Below are 21,378 nucleotides of genomic sequence, written 5' to 3' on the forward strand. Positions count from 1 at the left end.
ATTTTCACTTGTCCTATATGGCAAGATGAACGTTGCTATTTAAGCCAAGATCGCAAGTTCTGCCTATTCGGCACGACATATATATATATATATATATATATATATATATATATATATATAGTAATAATCCTCTGGCTCTCTGCCAACACATTGTTCCTCTCTCTCTCTCTCTCTCTCTCTCTCTCTCTCACTTCCAACACTAATTCATTCAGTTTCTGCCAACAATCTACGTTTTCTCCCTCTTCTCTTTAAAAGCGGTGTTTCCCTGGCTTCCAGCCAAGACTCTGCTCTTCTCGTTCTGTCTCTTTTTCTAGAACTCTCTTATCCTCTCTTTCCGTGGCAACACTGAGTTCGTGTCACTACTCGATACCTCTGCCACCACGTTTGTCGACACCTCATTTTCCTTAAGCTGTGTTGATGTCACTCTCAAAATCGTCTGTAAAAATTTGCGTTTGTGGTCACACTGACCTTACCGTAGAGCACAGAACTTTTATATTAACTTCAGTATATTTCCTTTCTTTTGTGTCTAGAAAAAACTTCACCTAAACGTAAGCACATTCCTTGGCTCTCGACACGAAAAAATGGTCATTGTTACTAGAACATTTCCCTCACTGTAACACCAAAACATTTCAAAACTCAAATAAATACACTCTCTCTCCCCTCTAACACGGAAACGTTTCATCCCTAATGTGAGAAAATTTCCAAGTCTCTGAAGCCGGGATTACGGAGTGGGAGACGCGACCAATTATTAGCCTTCCAGGAGAGATTTGCATTTGTGTGGGGCTCAGGAATTATGTAAATTTTAGATTTGCTTGCTCCCACCTCTTGCATGTTTTTTTTTCTCTTTTCCTCCATATATTATGCTTTCTGGAATCCGATTTTTTCCCCCGATTTTTTACACACTCTTTTGATTTATCTTTTACAAGAGATGAGCAAGTTTTTATGCTCAGGTATGCACACAGACACGCATGTGTGCATATACGTATACTACACACGCATACACACATATAAACACACACACACACACACACACACACACACACACACACACACACACACACACACACACACACACACACACACACATTAACACATGTTAGGAAGTATTTCTTCAGTCACAGAGCTGTCAGGAAGTGAAATAGTCTGGGAAGTGATGTAGTGGATCTGGAAGAATGACCCAGTAGCGGCCAGTGAAGAGGCAAGGCCAGGAGCTATGACTTGACCCCTGCAACCACAACTAGGTAAGTACACACGTCAACACAGATACACACCAAACCATGCAAAAACACACATACACAAGCCCTAAATGCTTGAAAAGCATGATGTATCATGTATTTGTGGCGTATTCTGTATTTATGAATGGGTTATCAATTTGGTGAACAGCGTATTGATATGTAACGAGCAGCGCAATCACCGCACGTCCCTCTTTTCAAATAACATACTTGCGTTCAGTTCCTAACTATCTCACCGATTACCCTGTCTCTCCCGCTGCCAGACGCTGTTAACCACAGGTAAATATACCTTACTTTTAACCTAGCCTAATCTGACATGGAAAACGTGTAGTTAATTTTGGTCTCGGCCTAGTACCTAAGGCAATTAACACCCAGTCCTCGTTTGAAAACCATTCTTGGTATTTGTATGAAGTTAATGTTACTAGACACGGGGGCACGTTTGAGAATGAGCCAGGAACGTGTCTAATAGGGTTTTCACTGAAAGAATTTTCAATAAAATATTTTTTACACTGTAAAAGTGTTTGCTACACTCACTTCAGTGCGGGTATTGTGGGATTCTGAAGGCAAATAGACAGGTATTGTGTGGGCTGATGGTGTATTATTGTATGGGAGGGTAGTGTGGTAGTGTGCGGGTGAATATTGAGGTTGTAGTATTGCAGGAGCTGATAGCAGAGTGTTGCAAGCTGGTAGCAGAGTGTTGCATGGGTTGGAAGCAGAGTGTTATAAGCTGGTAGCAGAGTATTGCATGGGTTGGTAGGAGAGTATTTATAAGGGCTGGTAGTAGAGTATTGCATGAACGGGTAGTACAATATTGTGTGCATAGTTACGGAAGGGTCCTCAAGTGACATCCACTCAGAAATGGTCGGCACGCTCTGGTCTAAATTGGATACCATAGTCATCCTGGCGAATTACGGCCCTCTGCGTTATTCCCAACACTGTGCATTTAGCAGAGGGTCAGGTATTGAGATAAGGGTTAGGTGTTGAAACGATGCTCAGGTGTTGATCTACAGGTAAGGTCCCGAGCTGAAAATTAGGTATTCTGGTAATGAGCTAAACGTCAGATGTTGTGGGATTGCTCTGAAGGTTAAGTATTGAGCGAAAGATTAGGTATCACGCTAAAGGCCAGGTATCACACTAAAGGTCAGGTATCACACTAAAGGTCAGGTATCACACTAAAGGTCAGGTATCACACTAAAGGTCAGGTGTCATACTAAAGGTCAGTTGTCACACAAAAGGCCAGGTATTGAACTGAAAACGGAGGTATCACCTTACAGAAAGGGTTAGGTATTGAACTTAAATAAAAAAATGAGAACATGGGAATGGAGGAGCACTGCAGCAGACCTACTGATTCATACCTGGTAAATCCAGTCCTTTAAGTATCAAGTATCAAGGTGAAGTATCAAGTAACAAGGTGAAGCATCAAGTGTAGCATCAGTAGAGCCATGACTGGGAGAGCAATAACAACCATCGATTTGGGAGTAGTGAATGTTGAACGGTAACCAACAACATCGAGACACGAGTGGTGGTGGTGGTTGTGGTTGTGGTTGTGGTGGTTGTGGTGGTGGTTGTCGTGGTGGTTGTGGTGGTGGTGGTGGTCGTCGTCGTCGTCGTCGAGGTCTAGAGGAGGAAGACGTTTGGAAGATAACGATAATATAGCTCATTTTTAAACTAGACTCTGAAGGCTCCTCCTCTTGCTTCTCTTTTCTTCTTGTCCTCTTGCCTCCAAAGGCTTCTCCTTCTCCCTAAAGGCTTCTATTCCTCCCTCTTCTCTCTAAAAGTTTTCCCTCATCTCATTTCCACTGTAAGAGCTTCCCTTCTTTCTTTCTCTTCTCTAAAGGATTCTTTTTCTTTTCTTTCTTTGAAAATCTCTTCTCCTCTATTTTCCTCTGGCTTTAACTTTTCTTCCCGTGACTCTTCCACCCTTCTCTCCCCTTGCCTTATTCCCTCTCCGAGCCCTGGTCAATATTGCTCATGTTCCGCTATTATTAACCTGTAAAACAGAAACACCTAAGAACAATATTCTTTCCCCATCATTCCACATAGTCAGACAATTAAAAAAAAATCATAGATTTATTAACTCATTTCTCATACTCTGAAGCACAAGTTCACCCTTTTGAATCATTTCCTTCATTTTCACGTTATTTTAAACAATAATTTCAGAGGGAATTTTTATTAACAATTTATAATAGTCTTATTTACGGATACGGTGAATCAAAGACAGTTTTCAGAGAGGAGATAAAAGTTCCTTTTTTTATGACTACTAAAGTTATCGGATCCCTTTCAGGAGTATCAGTCAATAGGATTCCACACTGCTTTTTTTTTTTTTTTTTGCAGGAATTTTGTTTTTTTTATGCGTGTTAACAACTGTGTCCAGGTTTTCTGTTTGTCAGTGTTTGTATAGTTGTGTATTTTCTTCTGTTTCCGTTGTGTTTCATCCCTCGAGCGACTTACAATTTTACGCTAAGGTATTCTCAACGTTGCCCATATTTCTTCACTCGGTTGAATTTATTCTGTACACTGTATACCGGCTCTGTCAGTTACAGTGTACTGAATTTTCTTCACACAGTGACGTCAAGACTCAGACTGTTGAATAAATTCTTTAACCTTCCTTTACGCTATTCTTTTGATACTATTGAATTATTGAATTCCTTCTGGTTTCACTGTGTAGACATCTGTCGCCAACACGATTGGCATCTGTTTTGACTTTGTCAACACCCTTGTTGACATTGCCACCGTTCTGGAGATGCTTTTCCAACACTTTCTTCAGTGATGGAACACATCTTTACATTCTTCCTCGTTGTGCATCTCCAAATCCTCAACTCTTTATTTCACACTTACGGCAAACAGCTAAATAGTCACGGCCTGAGTAGTAAGCAACCTGGCCGTGATTGGAGGACGGAGAATCCAGTCTACACTACTCCTTGCATGGAATGACCCACCTGAGTTTATAGCCTGTATGTTATTTTATTATTGGTATCGTGATGTTTGCTATAAACCACCGGCCGTTTCTCACCGCTGCATGGTAGCTTAAAAACACCGTCTCCATCACTCGTGCTCTAGCTGCTTTTCTAGAAGCTGCCGCATATTCCAGTACAATGTTGACGGCCGACTCTCAAATCATTTGGCAAATGTTCTTCGCAAGCCACAAAATCCTGTCCTGTTAATGGTACTGGAGAAAAGACACGTTTACTCCGGAACGTATGTCTTTTCTCATGTAGCAACGTCGCTAGTTCGATCCCTGGGATGACAATCACAATTTGTTGTCATCACGATATAGTGAGATTCTGATCTGTTTACATCAAAATTTTCCTCCCTGATGTTAATACTATAAGATATCAGAAGTCTGTAAAGACTATTCGTATAACTCTATCTTTTTCCCGGTCGTCTCTTCCGTGTCGCCTTCCTGGGATATTCTCAGCAACAAATTTCTTGATGAAAAGTTGGATGTCGACTTCGAGTTCCCCTGAGATTGAAAGTTACCTGTTGTGCCCTCCTGAGTGGTGCAGGTCACATGGGTTGTAAACGCTTGTTGAGTTCCTTCCTCTACACTACTCATGATCTATTATCTCCAGGGTCTTCCTCAGCTTCGTGTCTTCCTGTCACTTTCCTATCACCTCTCTGCTTCACCGTTTTGAATTCTCTACGCTTTATTGTTGGAGTCTGGATGTACTTCGTTCTCGTGACTTCGTCGCCCAGCTCAATTTGTCTTGAAGACCGAGGGGAGGAACTGAGATGACTGGCTTTCATAACGTTGTATTCATGAACTTGTGAAGTGTTCAAATACATTATTCCAGACACGGCAGATCGCCTTTCACCAGAAGCCAGAACGTTTTGCCAGTGGAAGAGAGAGCTGTTGGAGGATAAGAAGTCATTTAGGCGAAAGTGCCAGGTGTCTTCGACTATCTTCTTGACGTGGCAAGAATCTCAGTCATCTTCTTGAAGTGTCAATCATCTTCTCAGAGCGTCAGTCATGTTCTTGAAGCGTCGATAATATTCTTGAAGTGTCAATTACATTCACGTCAAGAAGATTCTTTGCGACGTTGCTTCAGCGCATATTTATATTTACTTTTTCTCCTTAGTGCCATGTGGGCACTAGGGTCACAGTGCCATGCAGGCACGAGGGTCACAGTGCCATGCAGGCACGAGAGTCACGGTGTCAAGCAGGCTCCCTTACCAACACCTGACGATGTGGTATTATAAATATCTTGCGTCTGGTAGTCTACCTTTCTCAAAGAAATGTCCAGCTTAACAAAAGATCTTATTTTAACTTCCCTTCTGCCAAAACATTTATATTTTGTATTTATCACGTCTTTGTGCTGGCTTACGTGTGTGTGTGTGAATGTGGGTGTGTATTTATGTGTGTGTGTGTGTGTGTGTGTGTGTGTGTGTGGGAGTGTCGTTTTATGCTAAACGATCATTACCCTTCTTTAATGCTTCCCTCGACTTCGTGAGCGAATTCGTTAATCTTTCGTTAAGTAAAATGGATGGAGTATATTTAAAACTCGTTCCTTGGACCATCATTATTCATTCAGCCAAATTTTTTCCCGTGATTTATCATCAGTCATCATTTCCCATTATCCATGACCTCATTTCCTTAGTTCGTTTTCTCGTTTTTTTTTGTTTTATGCAGGTTCAAGACGCCATTATCTTTAGTTGTTTTAGTTGTTTTAAACAACTAAAACAACCAAAATGTTGTTTAAATCTCTGTCTCTCTCTGTCTCTCTCTGTCTCTCTGTCTCTCTGTCTCTCTGTCTCTCTCTGTCTCTCTCTGTCTCTCTCTGTCTCTCTCTGTCTCTCTCTGTCTCTCTCTGTCTCTCTCTGTCTCTCTCTGTCTCTCTCTGTCTCTCTCTGTCTCTCTCTGTCTCTCTCTGTCTCTCTCTGTCTCTCTGTCTCTCTCTGTCTCTCTCTGTCTCTCTCTGTCTCTCTCTGTCTCTCTCTGTCTCTCTCTGTCTCTCTCTGTCTCTCTCTGTCTCTCTCTGTCTCTCTCTGTCTCTCTCTGTCTCTCTCTGTCTCTGTCTCTCTCTGTCTCTCTCTGTCTCTGTCTCTGTCTCTCTCTGTCTCTCTCTGTCTCTCTCTGTCTCTCTCTGTCTCTCTCTGTCTCTCTCTGTCTCTCTCTGTCTCTCTCTGTCTCTCTCTGTCTCTGTCTCTGTCTCTGTCTCTCTCTGTCTCTCTCTCTCTCGTGTTCAGCATCGTACATATATGTAAATTAATACTCCAGTAATATGTGGTGGTTCTACCAGTTGTTGTACCAGTGATCCTACCAGTGGTTCTACCAGTGGTCCTACCAGTGGTTCTACAAGTGGTTCTACCAGTGGTCCTACCTGTGGTCCTACCAGTAGTTCTACAAGTTCTGCCAGTTGTTCTGCCAGTGGTCCTGCCAGTGGTCCTACCGGTGGTCCTACCGGTGGTCCTACCAGTGATCCTTCCAGTGGTCCTTCCAGTGAACCTACCACTGGTCCTGGCAGTGGCCCTGCCAGTGATCCTACTAGTGGTCCTTCCAGTGGTCGTACTAGTGGTCTTATCAATGGTCCTACCAGGGGTCCTACCAGTGGTCCTACCAGTGGTCCTAGGAGTGCAGTTATTAAAAGTTAATTTGACCTACTAAGAGTGTAATTATTAATTCCAAGAGTGTATTACGCTGTGAACCTTCATATCACTTAATTTAGGGCCATTAAATGTTCCTAATTGCTTTTTTGATCGATGTGGCGATGATATAAAAGTTTGGAGGGTTTATGCAAATGAGATGAAACCGGAAGCCATTGACCAGAATGTGAGGCACAGGATAGTTAACTACCAGGATGTGAGGGACAGGTTAACTACCGGGATGTGAGGGACGGGATAGTTAATTACCAGGAGGCGGGGGTGATCGGACGAAGCCGGACCAAGTTCGCGTACCGGTGACCGGGGAAGGCCTTCCACGGACTGTGCTTTGTACATTATTGTCTCTCCTAAGCACAATCCTTGGACCAAGATCCCAGCATCTTTTTGATCTTAAATGCCCAGAATTTCCTTATTGGTTAAAAATTTTTTTACGGCTGACTCAGTCAAAGATTCTTCATTCTTCTTCCTTCATGAGTTTAATTAATAAAAATTATTATATTACTATTTAGAAATTATTTCGCCCAGAGACTCGCAGTTTTAGTTTAGTTAACGATCGAAGTAAATGGATTTGGAGAGAAACGTTGCACTGGCTACAGTAGCGAAGGAAAATTAAAAGATACTGGCGAACGAACATTTCTGTGTAGAGCTTTGTCAAGTTATGTTTCACTCTCCTAAGAGCTTTATCAGGCCATGCTTCACGCTGTTCTGAGCTTCATCAAGTCTTATTTCACTCTGGGTAGATCTTTGGTAAGCTAAATCATATTTCATTGCATTCGAGCTTTGCCCACTAGTATTTCGAGCTTCAAGTCATGATTAAGCTCTACCCAGAGCTTAAGTTTGACCCAAAATACCCCTGAACCAGCAACGAAGCTGGCGACTAAGAGAATCATAACAAACAATAAGGTGGAATATAATTTTTAACTCCACTCCTGCTTAGAGAGTTTGGCAATTTACCGCTGCTGTGAATGTGACTCTAACGCCCTGTTACATCACCCAGTTCTCCTGCCAGTGAGACATTAACCACTTCCTCCATTGGAACACAGGTGTAGATACATAAATACCACGATGAAGGACGCAATAACACAGGTAAATTCAGGAAATTCACTTGTAACTTACGTAAGGGTGCGTATAAATAACTTATAATTGCCTAGACTTCTCCCCTTCCCCCACCGTCAGGCTACGGGATCGCACGTTAGACTTCGAAGTCTTGCTGCGCAGTGTACATATTTAAAGTCCGTTTTAAATTGCCAGGTAAGATCGTTCGGCCAAAGCGTAAATATTAAAACTTTCTCTACTCCTGCAGTGACACTCCCTCGGGAACGTTTCGGGTTTTGTTCAACGTTTGTATGAAGCGACAGGGAACGTATGCGAGACGTGAACGTAAACCCAATGTAAAAGACCGGTTAAATGTTACAACGAAGTCCACTGGGTTTCCAAGAAGTTGTTCGGCATTAAGCTAGAAAGGATAATAAGAGGCTTGTAAAGTAGTCCTACGAAGCGTACACGAAACAAGTGTTACCATAACTAAACTGACCAAAACAAACTCATTACATTAAAAAAAATGTAGCAATATCTGCCTCAAAAATAATATTTTGCTTAAATTATTTTATTATATTTGTTTTTAAAAACAATATAATGTTTTTAAAATATATTAGGAATCTATACGAGCATTTTTTTTAATAAAAAACTAAGTTACTATTAAAACGGTGTCCAGCATTATTCACAACAGAAGTATATATATATATACATTATATATACATTATATATATATATATATATATATATATATATAAATATATATATATAAATATATATATATAAATATATATATATAAATATATATATATATATATAAATATATATATATAACATATATATATAAATATATATATATAACATATATATATATATATATAACATATATATATATATATATATATATATATATATATATATATATATATATGTCGTGCCGAATAGGCAGAACTTGCGATCTTAGCTTAAATAGCAACGCTCATCTTGCCATATAGGAGAAGTGAAAATTTGTGTATGCAATAATTTCGCCAAAATCATTCTGAATCTAACGAAAAAATATATTTGATTGTGTTTGTTTAGTACTAAATTATTGTAAACGTATTTAAAATATATTTAGTTGAGTTAGGCTAAAATAAATTGCTCTTGTTATAATAAGGTTAGGTAAGTTTTCTAAGATTCTTTTGGTGCAAAATTAAAATTTTTTACATTAACATTAATGAAAAAAAATATATCTTTAAACGTATAATCGAAAATTTCAGAAAGGACTTAATTTTAAATGAGTTCTTGCTAATTGACCAGTTTTACATATTCGGCACGACATATATATATATATATATATATATATATATATATATATATATATATATATATATATATATATATATATATATATATATATAATATATATATATTTTTTTTTTTTCAACAAAAATACTTTCATCATTCAACACTTTCACCACACTCACACATTATCACTGCTTTTGCAGAGGTGCTCAGAATACAACAGTTTAGAAGCATATACGTATAAAGATACACAACATATCCCTCCAAACTGCCAATATCCCAAACCCCTCCTTTAAAGTGCAGGCATTGTACTTCCCATTTCCAGGACTCAAGTCCGACTATAAGAAAATAACCGGTTTCCCTGAATCCCTTCACTAAATATTACCCTGCTCACACTCCAACAGATCGTCAGGTCCCAAGTATCATTCGTCTCCATTCACTCCTATCTAACACGTTCATGCACGCTTGCTGGAAGTCCAAGCCCCTCGCCCACAAAACCTCCTTTACCCCCTCTTTCCAACCCTTTCGAGGACGACCCCTACCCCTCTTTCCTTCCCCTATAGATTTATATGCTTTCCATGTCATTCTACTTTGATCCATTCTCTCTAAATGACCAAACCATATATATAACATATATATAACATATATAACATATGGTCTTGGACCATAATCAAGCCGTGGTGGTATTTTTAAAAATGCGGATTAAGCACTGCACATTACACAGAACCTACCTGAAGCACTAAACAATACATAACAAGAGCTTACCTGTGGTATACTCAAGACGCCGCTTAACACCCACACGAAGACGATTCCATAACTGCAGTGCCTGTGAGTGTCAGATCGCTTCATTGGATACCTGACGGCAGTGAAGCGATCCACACCGATGAGAACCAGGATGAAAGTGGAGAGGTACAAACTAAACATCTGAAGGTACTTGATGAGCTTACAGAGAAAGTTACCGGCCACCCACTGAACCGTGAAGGTCCACACTGATTCTGTGGTTAGGCAGGCGAAGGTAACAAAGAGATCAGCTACGGAGAGGTGATGTATGAGTGTGTAGACGGTAGAGCGAGACCGCCTCTTCTCTCTGGCTATGCTGACGATGGTGGCAGTGTTCCCGACGAGAGAGAGAGCGGCCATGACGGCGAGAACGATGCTTCGAACCTGAGACTCCGAAGTGAACTCTGGGGCGTGGCCCAGACACGTTAGGTTGGGCAGGGAGTAGTTGATCTCTAGCAGGAAGTCGCACTTCTCCTGCGGTAGTAATCCGCCCTCCCACCCGGAGACGTTGAGGTTTATCGTCTCCAAGATGGTCTGCGAAAGCGTCTCCGTGGTGCCTTCCGCTTCCCAAGGAGCTTCCGTAGTGACTTCAAGATCCATCACTCTGCTTATCGAGAGTTCCCTCTCCATTTGTGCGTCAGTCACCGCCTCCATCATCCCCAGCGAGTTAAGAATGTGGTTCATCTCCATCACAGTGCACCATTCATCAGTGTCTTCTGCTGCAAGTACTTTGTGTTACCTGGTTCTGCCCAGAAACTTCCTCATGTGTAGCTATCGTCCACTTACCGAATCTCTTGAACAACTTCCTCGTGTGTAACTATACTCTACTCACCAGCGAATAATCACAATTGTCACATGTTTAATAACGTCATGGCGAGTTTCTTACCACATTCATTAGGACTGTAGTCCCCGGCAGCAATAAGCTGTATTGTGTAGTTCCTACATCTTAAACTTTTGTTTCCATAGATCACATATATGTCATTATCATGAGTGATTTCTTATTCCGGATTGACGTTTAAGTTTCTTATATGTTCACTGATATTTTTTCTGTAAGAAAGTTAAAAAAAAGTCTTCCCTTGTTGAGTAACAATCTGAAAAATAACATCAAAAATTATTAATATAGAATGTATAGCATGGTATTGTGTATATTATTGAGTACATTATTGAAAAGGGATATTGAGTGGGTTTAATTTTCCTGCTCACCTTGACTTGAGAAGATTTTTTTAAGGTTAAAAACTTTCTGTAGCATTTTTCTGAATCCAGGCAGCCTCCCCGAGCTTCCCAGTTAGTGAATTACTATTATATAGGAGATACGCATGAGGCATTTCTACAAATAAGGCGACATAGCCCCTTGATACTTTAGCTGTCTACGTCTCAAACATAAATTTCAAAACTTCGACCATCTATTCTAAACTTAAACTTTGTAATTAATATTTTTTTCCCCAAGCGTGTGAATCCTGAGGTAAAGTTGAATCTCAAGTACAGCGGAGCTTGAATAATACAGACATTATCCGGTCATGGTCCGGGATATTTAACCTGTATCCTCACGGAGAACCAGGTATCGGATTCCCTTCACTCAGATACGGCGAAAAAGACAGTAGCTTTCTTGCACTCTGAGACAACAAGATTTCTGCCTCATTACATCCAGGAAAAGGTATCAGCATCTTTACACTCAGACACAACACGGTACCAGCTTTCTTACACTTAGAATATCAGCATTTTTGCACACAGACACGAGTAAACAGGTTTAATATGCAATACCCTTTTGATTAAGGAGAGAATTATTTAACTGATGCAATCAGTTTCCTTCAGACATTTTATATAGCGAAGTGCTCTTTTAATCATTAAACTGTTTGTGCTGGAGTTCAGGTTTTAAGTGGACAGGTGTGGAGAAGTGGTGAAGGCTGGGTAGCTGTAGGGAGAGTGGTGAAGGCTGGGTAGCTGTAGGGAGAGTGGTGAAGGCTGGGTAGCTGTAGGGAGGGTGGTGAATGTTGGACAGGTGTGAGGGACTGAAGAATTAACAGGTGCTGGAAGTAAGTAATGAAGAAAGAGAGAGACGGTAAATTACAACTTCTTTCCCCCACCAAGTTTGTCCCAGACATTGCAGACACTAATGAAATTAAACACGGCAGTGGGAGGAGTGGGAGTGAGAGTGGGAGTGGGAGTGAGAGTGGGAAGAGCCCCCACACAGTTCTCTACGCAAGCTTTTCCTTCATTTTAACATTTTGTCATTGAGTGTTCTTAGTTGGGTTGCTCTAGCAGACTGTCTGGTGGTACCAAAGTGACTCTTGCTGACTCTGAGAACACTCGTTCAAAACCATACGCTGTGTTGTTACCAGAGTGGCTGGACCAACTAGGACAGAGAGCGAGTTCAGACTTTTACAGGAGGAACCACCTGCAGGAGAAGAGACTAGCATCTAGAGCTTCGTGAGAAGAGCCACCTGGAGGAGAAGCATAGGACTAGTTCAGATCTTTGCTGGAAGGTGCTACTGTGGGAGCAAAGTCTCTGTAAATGGGCTCAAGGCTTTTACGAAAATGAAGATGTGTTGAGGGTCTCACTCTGCAAGGGTGTGCTCAACAAACTGTTAGGGTGTGTTCAGCACCCTACAAGAGTGTGTTCAACGCGATGTAGGCAATTTGGAAATAAGTTCGGTAACTGTAATGGGGGAGAAATGTATTTAGGAGTTCGTATTGATAGAGAAAAACAAAACATTAAAAAATGTACAGAAATGTATTGAGCGTGGAGGAATGTGCTGAGATGTGTTGAGTGCCTTGTAAATGTGGAGGGATGTGTTGAGATGTGTTGAGTGCCTTGTAAATGTGGAGGGATGTACTGAGGTGTGTTGAGTGCCTTGTAAATGTGGAGGGATGTGCTGAGATGTGTTGAGTGCCTTGTAAATGTGGAGGGATGTGCTGAGATGTGTTGAGTGCCTTGTAAATGTGGAGGGATGTGCTGAGATGTGTTGAGTGCCTTGTAAATGTGGAGGGATGTGCTGAGGTGTGTTGAGTGCCTTGTAAATGTGGAGGGATGTGCTGAGATGTGTTGAGTGCCTTGTAAATGTGGAGAGATGTGCTGAGATGTGTTGAGTGCCTTGTAAATGTGGAGGGATGTGCTGAGATGTGTTGAGCGCCTTGTAAATGTGGAGGGATGAGCTGAGATGTGTTGAGTGCCTTGTAAATGTGGAGGGATGTGCTGAGGTGTGTTAGTGCCTTATAAATGTGGAGGGATGTGCTGAGATGTGTTGAGTGCCTTGTAAATGTGGCGGGATGTGCTGAGATGTGTTGAGTGCCTTGTAAATGTGGAGGGATGTGCTGAGATGTGTTGAGTGCCTTGTAAATGTGGAAGGATGTGCTGAGGTGTGTTGAGTGCCTTGTAAATGTGGAAGGATGTGCTGAGATGTGTTGAGTGCCTTGTAAATGTGGAGGGATGTGCTGAGATGTGTTGAGTGCCTTGTAAATGTGGAGGGATGTGCTGAGATGTGTTGAGCGCCTTGTAAATGTGGAGAGATGTGCTGAGATGTGTTGAGCGCCTTGTAAATGTGGAGGGATGTGCTGAGATGTGTTGAGTGCCTTGTAGGTGTGGAAGAATGTGCTAATAGTACCTTAAAGATGACGAGATGTGCTAGTAGTTTATAAGTAAAAAGGTGTGCGCAGATCACTGTCATAGACATTTATGAAAGGAAAGCCACTATTACCACTCAGGTTGCAGTGCCACTTCAGGTTCCAGTGTCACTTCAGGTTCCAGTGTCACTTCAGGTTCCAGTGTCACTTCAGGTTCCAGTGTCACTTCAGGTTCCAGTGTCACTTCAGGTTCCAGTGTCACTTCAGGTTCCAGTGCCACTTCAGGTTCCAGTGCCACTTCGGGTTACAGTGTCAATTCAGGTTACAGTGTCACTTCAGGTTCCAGTGTCACTTCAGGTTAGTGCCACTTCAGGTTACAGTGCCACTTCAGGTTACAGTGCCACTTCAGGTTACAGTGCCACTTCAGGTTACAGTGCCACTTCAGGTTACAGTGCCATTTCAGGTTAGTTTTTCGATTTGATCGCGCCACTGCCCATTCTGAAAGGAAGAGTAACTAAATCAATCGTCTAATAATAATAATAATAATAATAATTCACTGGTCAATAAAAAAAATCGTCGTCAAAAATATTTTATAATAATATTTTATAATAATAATAATAATAAGAAGAAATAATATCAACAATATATTTCTTTGCAAAGTTAACAGCGTGTGTTTACATATCACAATTTGACTGGTTCAAAGAAAGCTACTAAGCAGAGGCATCTCTGCGTTGTTGAATTCGAAAACGTCAGTAGGTTTTTCAAATTGGCTCTAGTTTGAGATTTTTAATACCTACCCTCAGTTAACAGGGAACATCGAGTGTATATGTTTATGTAGTGGCAATTGGAATATACAGATAGTTTTAGTAAAAATTAGAATTTTCTTTTTAAATTATGTGTCATTTAACGTAAGGGGGTTGTATCAACAACGAAAAGTCTACTTAAACAATCCCAATTGCATTTTTCGACATTTATGGCTAATACTGTTTACAAAAACAAAGACAAAATCACAGATTTTTGTAAAACAATCTTGTTTATTTTGGAGTGGCGCTTGGAGAACAAGACAAGTCTTGGGCTCCACATATGGTCTGCAAAACTTGGGCAGAATGCTTACCATAGTGGAAAAAATAGGTGTGGAGAAAACCGAGAAAACCACCACGACCATTGTTATTTCTGGACGGTGGATGTGAAAGGTTTCACTGGATACAAGAAAGTCAAGAGGGAATATCTTGATTTGGAGTCAGTAAAGAGATCTGTGCCACACAGTGATGTTACCATAGCAATGTTTAGAACACTGCCTGACCTTCCATTGTCAGATGTTGAAGATACTCAGGGTTTAGGATGTAACACGGGTGATAGCAGTGGAAGTGATGTAACACGGGTGATAGCAGTGGAAGTGATGTAACACGGGTGATAGCAGTGGAAGTGATGTAACACGGGTGATAGCAGTGGAAGTGATGTAACACGGGTGATAGAAGTGGAAGTGATGTAACACAGGTGATAGCAGTGGAAGTGATATAACACGGGTGATAGCAGTGGAAGTGATGTAACACGGGTGATAGCAGTGGAAGTGATGTAACACGGGTGATAGCAGTGGAAGTGATGTAACACGGGTGATAGAAGTGGAAGTGATGTAACACAGGTGATAGCAGTGGAAGTGATATAACACGGGTGATAGCAGTGGAAGTGATGTAACACGGGTGATAGCAGTGGAAGTGATGTAACACGGGTGATAGCAGTGGAAGTGATGTAACACGGGTGATAGCAGTGGAAGTGATGTAACACGGGTGATAGCAGTGGAAGTGATGTAACACGGGTGATAGCAGTGGAAGTGATGTAACACGGGTGATAGCAGTGGAAGTGATGTAACACGGGTGATAGCAGTGGAAGTGATGTAACACGGGTGATAGCAGTGGAAGTGATGTAACACGGGTGATAGCAGTGGAAGTGATGTAACACGGGTAATAGCAGTGGAAGTGATGTAACACGGGTGATAGCAGTGGAAGTGATGTAACACGGGTGATAGCAGTGGAAGTGATGTAACACGGGTGATAGCAGTGGAAGTGATGTAACACAGGTGATAGCAGTGGAAGTGATGTAACACAGGTGATAGCAGTGAAAGTGATGTAACACAGGTGATAGCAGTGGAAGTGATGTAACACAGGTGATAGCAGTGAAAGTGATGTAACACAGGTGATAGCAGTGGAAGTGAATATGAAGTAAGCATTCCAACACCCTAGCAGTTCTCCCAAGGAGAACTCAATTCTGTGATACGTGACATCAGTCTGTCAGAGTAACCATCTGAACTTTTAGAGTATCCAGACTACAAGAAAAGAACTGTCTACAAGAAGTTAAAATAACAGCTTATCGGACAAGAGAGGTTGAACTCCTTCCTTACTCCAGCCAAGATGATGAACTTGCATGTTGCAATAGCATCCCTGAACTTCTTCGAATACGACCTGAAATGTCTTATTGCACAATGGTAACCAATGTGCATATCTTGCAATTGCTTGTTCAACAAAACTGTTCTGATCATCAACATAGAAGAAAATCGCACAAACAACGTTTTCATATGCAGTAATTAATGCTGCATTACCTGCAGTAATTAATCTGAATTACCTTACTATATTAATATATTATTATATAGAATGAAGTGCCAGTATGCATTACATAATTTGACTTTTACAATATCTAAAAAATAATTTATGAAAAACTAGAACCAATCAAACAAAATCGATGACAGCACCGAAAATTTGTCCTAAAATCCGTGTAATATCATTGGGCAGAAAATCAGTGTTGACCAGTGAATGCATTTGTAGTCATGTGAAGCAAAAGTACATGGCAATACTGCCACAATGAGAGCTGAGTGTATGTGGCAACACTGTCATCATGAGATCTTAGAGTAACTGGCAACACTGTCGCCAGGAGAGCCCAGTGCATGTGGCAACACTGAGAGTGACTGCCACAAAGTCTTCAAAGTCTGGCAGATACAGTCGTAAAGGAGACGTAATTAAGCTTTCATGGATAAAATAAGAGTTGAACATCTGAGAATCATTCCCTCGGGAGGTGGAAGACGCCATCAGCCATGAAATTACTTTTTATAAAGGGTTAATGTAATTGAGTTTAATATTGTATAGCCTGCAATGTGTACTCGCCTAACTGTGCGTACTGGCATTAAGTTGCAGCTCTTGGACAGCCGCCCCTCCCCTTTGCACCTCGATTACCTATTGCGGCTTTCTCTCTCTCTCTCTCTCTAGTAGTAGAATGATAGCTCTAGGCCTTTCGTGTTGCGTCAACACATCACCAGGAGCTTGCAAAATTGCAGAAAACAGAGGTATGTATATATATATATATATATATATATATATATATATATATATATATATATATATATATATATATATATATATATATATATATATATATATATATATATATAATACACTCTGGGTTATCCTCCGCTTGTCCTTTCTTGATGCATTCTCTCTGTTTACTGCCCTTTTGTTGACAGAATTATTTATGTCCCTGTCGCTTATTTTAAAGCTTATTTTTCGATTGTGTCCCCTCCCTTCTTCAGTGTTCTGTCCCTATCACTTTTGTCTATGACTCTGGGTATTTCAGATGTTACGATCATGTCTCCTTCTGGTCTTCTGCTTTCTTATTTTCCTAACAAAATTGGGTTTATTAGCAGTGTGATGCTGCCTTATTCTGTTTGATGGTAACATAGTGACAGCAAACACTAGCAATGTTTTCCTGTCATGTTCCATCAGAGAGGAGTTACATAGCTTTCAAATCTGTCAGCCTGAGCTGAGAGATTTCAGTAATACAACGAGAACAGCATCAAGTATTCCACTGAGAGTTTGCGTTACGTACAGCATAGCGTCGGTTTCCATTGTCTTCCAGGTTTCCAGCGATGTATGCTCCTGCTTCTCTTCATATATTCTCTGTTATTCCTCTAATTCCCCCACGCTTCATTCCATATGTCTGTGTAAATGTAAAGCACTTCTTAAAACACCTGTTTATTTGCAGATGTTTAGCGAGTTGTGAGAAGAACTTAAGAGGGAAATCTGCTGCACTCGCTTGACAGGTTTAGCTTGTGGGTTTTACTTCTCTTAATCTTCATGTTTGAGTTCTCGAAGTTCTGGGGTCAGTCTAGTAGTAAACCTCTGGTATTTCCAAGTTGAGTTTGTATTTGGTGAGAGGAGGTGCTCCATGCTGGTGCAGCGTACTCGAGTAATGGGTTTTCAATAGGTAGTTAAGCCTGGGAATGGTCGACGTGTTGGTCGGGTGTGGATAGGTGAGGGAGGAGCGTCTGATGGAGGTACGACTGAAGGAGCAGTGCAGGTGTGGGCTGCAAGTGTAGGGACGGTGGTGATTTAAAAGGGGCGCTGAGTTTGCAATGGAAATGGAGGGTCGGGTAGTTGATGGTTGTTTCACTTTGCCAACTCTCTCTCTCTCTCTCTCTATCTCTCTCTCTCTCTCTCTCTCTCTCTCACCTCCACGTTCAATAGCATTTTGTTATTGTCTGATCCTTTCATTACTTTTGTCTCGCTCTACGAAAAACTCTGGTGTACTCGTTAAATTTCCCCCCAGTTGTTATTTGTTTCTATTATTCCTTTTTTTCGTTTCCCTCATTTTGGAAAATAAAAATCGAATACGAGGATTTTTTTTGTCTCAATTTTTCCCGTAGCTCATAAAAAATTCTTGATATCTTTCTCTGAATGTTTTCTGAGTGATTACCTGTACCTGGAATAATTATTTTTCCAATGATGTATTTGGCAGAAAACTCTATTTTGCCATCTGCTTCTGTTAAACCTTACATTATAGAATTTCAGTTATCTCAGTAGGTTAACTAAGTGGGTTTTTAACAATTTGTTATTGTTAAATTTAACAAGTCCTGTCTACTCGGCTCGGGCAAATGCGAAATGGTGAAGACAGTGTGGAACTCTGATGCGCCTCCTGGAAGGTCCCGCAACTCTCCTAACAATGATGCATGGAATGTAGACCTGTAGTAGTCTCTCTCTCTCTCTCTCTCTCTCTCTCTCTCTCTCTCTCTCTCTCTCTCTCTTTCAAAGTTCAGACACTGACGTCATTATCTCTTTGTGACCTAATTCCCTCCCCCCCCCTTTTCTTCCCAGTTAGACTGTCGTTGTTTTTAACATGCCCGTCATATGATTTATTACACCCACAATCTCTCATGACAGAGGATCACCAGGTCACGCGTATCGGTCTGCTCTGATACAAGGTCACTTGTGACCCACTTCCTTTGAAGTGTCGCTCATTTTTCAAACAAAGTGATCTTCAGATTTCAGACAGATATCGATAACTCTCACTTACATTCATGAAAAAGTTAGTATCATTATTTTCTGCAGCTCTCAAACCTTTTACTTATTATTCCTGATGTTTTTCTTTGAAATCCGGTGTTGTGAATGCTTCAATTTGTCTCGTTTCAAAGCCTTTCGAATACACTTGTGTCATGGAGGCTGCCAGTCACCGGTGCACAAACATCAGGGATGTTATAATCTCTAAAATTTGGTTGAAAGTAAACGCTCAGTGTGTGTACACTGAGAGAGATACGTTTATCGTAGTTATGATGGTGGTCACTGGTGGTCACTGGTGTAGAAAATTACGTTATGAGATGTGATGTTTGCCTTATACACCGACCTCGTCTTTAAGATTACATTAGTGGCCCAGCACACTGGTGGTCCAGATTACGAGTGGCCCAGTACAATGGTGCTCCAGCACACTGGTGAACTAGCTCACTGGTAATCCAGCACACTAGTGGCCAATCATAAGCTTGGGGCAGCTCGTCTTACCTTTCAGAAGCTTATTATAGAAACCTCTCGTTGTCTTATAAAGCTGAGAGTTGAGTGTAACACAACTGTCTACAGTTTTTGGGCGTCATTTAGTGGACAGAAGAGATTTAAGCCCAGCCACCACAAACAAGTTGAAGTTATACATGGACCCACACATGCAAACACACATCCCTTTCTCCACAACCACCGCATCTCACATACACTTCCCCACTCTTCCTCATACCTCTTCCCTCGTCTGTACCCTCTTTCCTCACATCTGCACATTTTCCTTATCGTCTTGACTCCCTCTTCGCTTGCTCTCTTGCCTAGATTACTCTGCTGCAGAGCTTGATTCCTGGCCGCAATAACCAAGCCAATATCGCAAACTTTATTCACACAATTTGTAAAGAAAAACAAAGGAAACGGAGCGGTGTTTACACCAGAAGCTCTATTTCTGGCCATCGCTCCCTCCACGGCACGGCTCATCGCCACGATGTGGGAAAAAACTACCGAGGGATTTTGTGGGATCAGTTGATAGGAGCTGGTGAAGTTTCTGTGTAGTGTTTGAGAGTGGAAGGAAGACTCGAAGCAGATTAACTACTAGTAGATAGGAGCTGTACGAGTCTTGGTGAATTTAGAAACAAATGTAACATCTATTTGTTCTCATCTAAATGACACACACACACACACACACACACACGCAAAGAAGACCGCAGACGGAGTACAGTCTAGGGGGCCAGAGACTACAAACCTCACTAAAGGAAAAAGATCTTGGGGTGAGTATAACACCAAGCACATCTCCTGAAGCGCACATCAACCAAATAACTGCTGCAGCATATGGGCGCCTGGCAAACCTCAGAACAGCATTCCGACATCTTAATAAGGAATCATTCAGGACCCTGTACACCGTGTACGTTAGGCCCATATTGGAGTATGCGGCACCAGTTTGGAACCCACACCTAGCCAAGCACGTGAAGAAACTAGAGAAAGTGCAAAGGTTTGCAACAAGACTAGTCCTAGAGCTAAGAGGTATGTCCTACGAGGACACTAGAGGACAGGAGAGATAGGGGGGGGACATGATAACGACATACAAAATACTGAGAGGAATTGACAAGGTGGACAAAGACAGGATGTTCCAGAGATTGGACACAGTAACAAGGGGACACAGTTGGAAGCTGAAGACACAGATGAATCACAGGGATGTTAGGAAGTATTTCTTCAGCCACAGAGTAGTCAGTAAGTGAAATAGTTTGGGAAGCGATGTAGTGGAGGCAGGATCCATACATAGCTTTAAGCAGAGGTATGATAAAGCTCACGGCTCAGGGAGAGTGACCTAGTAGCGATCAGTGAAGAGGCGGGGCCAGGAGCTCGGACTCGACCCCCGCAACCTCAACTAGGTGAGTACACACACACACACATACACTCAGGAGGGTTAGGGGAGACATGACAACGACATACAAAATGCTGCGAGGAATTGACAAGGTGGACAGAGATAGGGTGTTCCAGAGGAGGTATGATAAAGCTCATGGAGCAGGGAGAGAGACCTAGTAGCGATCAGTAAAGACGCGGACCCAGGAGCTATGACTCGACCCCTGCAGACACAAACAGGTGAGTACAAATAGGCGAGTACACACACACACACACACACACACACACACACACACACACACACACACACACACACGGGTGGAGAGTGACTAACAGAGTCAAACAAGGTGAGACAGGTGTTTTTCTCACACGCAACGTGTGTCTTCAAACACTGAAACATTAGGTGAGACTCACAAACATGAGAGTAACTTTTACGAACCTGAACAAACAGGTGTCCAAGGTACTGTATACCACAGTATATAAAGACACCTAGAGTGTGTAGAGCCAGTATACAACCATTCCTGCACTGGTGTGTACGTATGGTTCATGTACGTCTGCCAAAAAGAGACAAACGTTTATGGAGATATAAAATTTTAACAGGAAAATGAACACAATATGTTCAACAGTACCGCAATACCAACCCAATATCTTCATCACTAACCTAACATCACCACCACCACCACCACCACCATCACCACCATCATCATCACCATCACCACCAT

At 41.5% G+C, this 21,378-nt stretch overlaps 2 protein-coding genes across 5 annotated transcripts in view; one reads left to right on the forward strand and one right to left on the reverse strand.

Annotated features, from left to right (window-relative positions):
- Positions 1-13,989, reverse strand: part of CrzR (corazonin receptor) — a 59,055-nt gene extending 45,066 nt beyond the window's left edge. Inside the window, exons 1-2 of the mRNA XM_053782732.2 lie at positions 13,628-13,989; positions 9,918-11,023 (exon numbers count right to left, since the gene is read on the reverse strand). Coding sequence (XP_053638707.1) covers positions 9,918-10,622 — 705 coding nt within the window. The 5' untranslated portion in view covers positions 10,623-11,023; positions 13,628-13,989. The remainder of the gene's footprint in view (positions 1-9,917; positions 11,024-13,627) is intronic.
- Positions 1-21,378, forward strand: part of LOC128693145 (uncharacterized) — a 256,813-nt gene that overhangs the window by 100,442 nt on the left and 134,993 nt on the right. The gene's annotated exons all lie outside the window — the stretch shown is intronic.

The sequence above is a fragment of the Cherax quadricarinatus genome, chromosome 28 (genome assembly GCF_038502225.1).
Source record: "Cherax quadricarinatus isolate ZL_2023a chromosome 28, ASM3850222v1, whole genome shotgun sequence".
NCBI lineage: Eukaryota > Metazoa > Arthropoda > Malacostraca > Decapoda > Parastacidae > Cherax > Cherax quadricarinatus.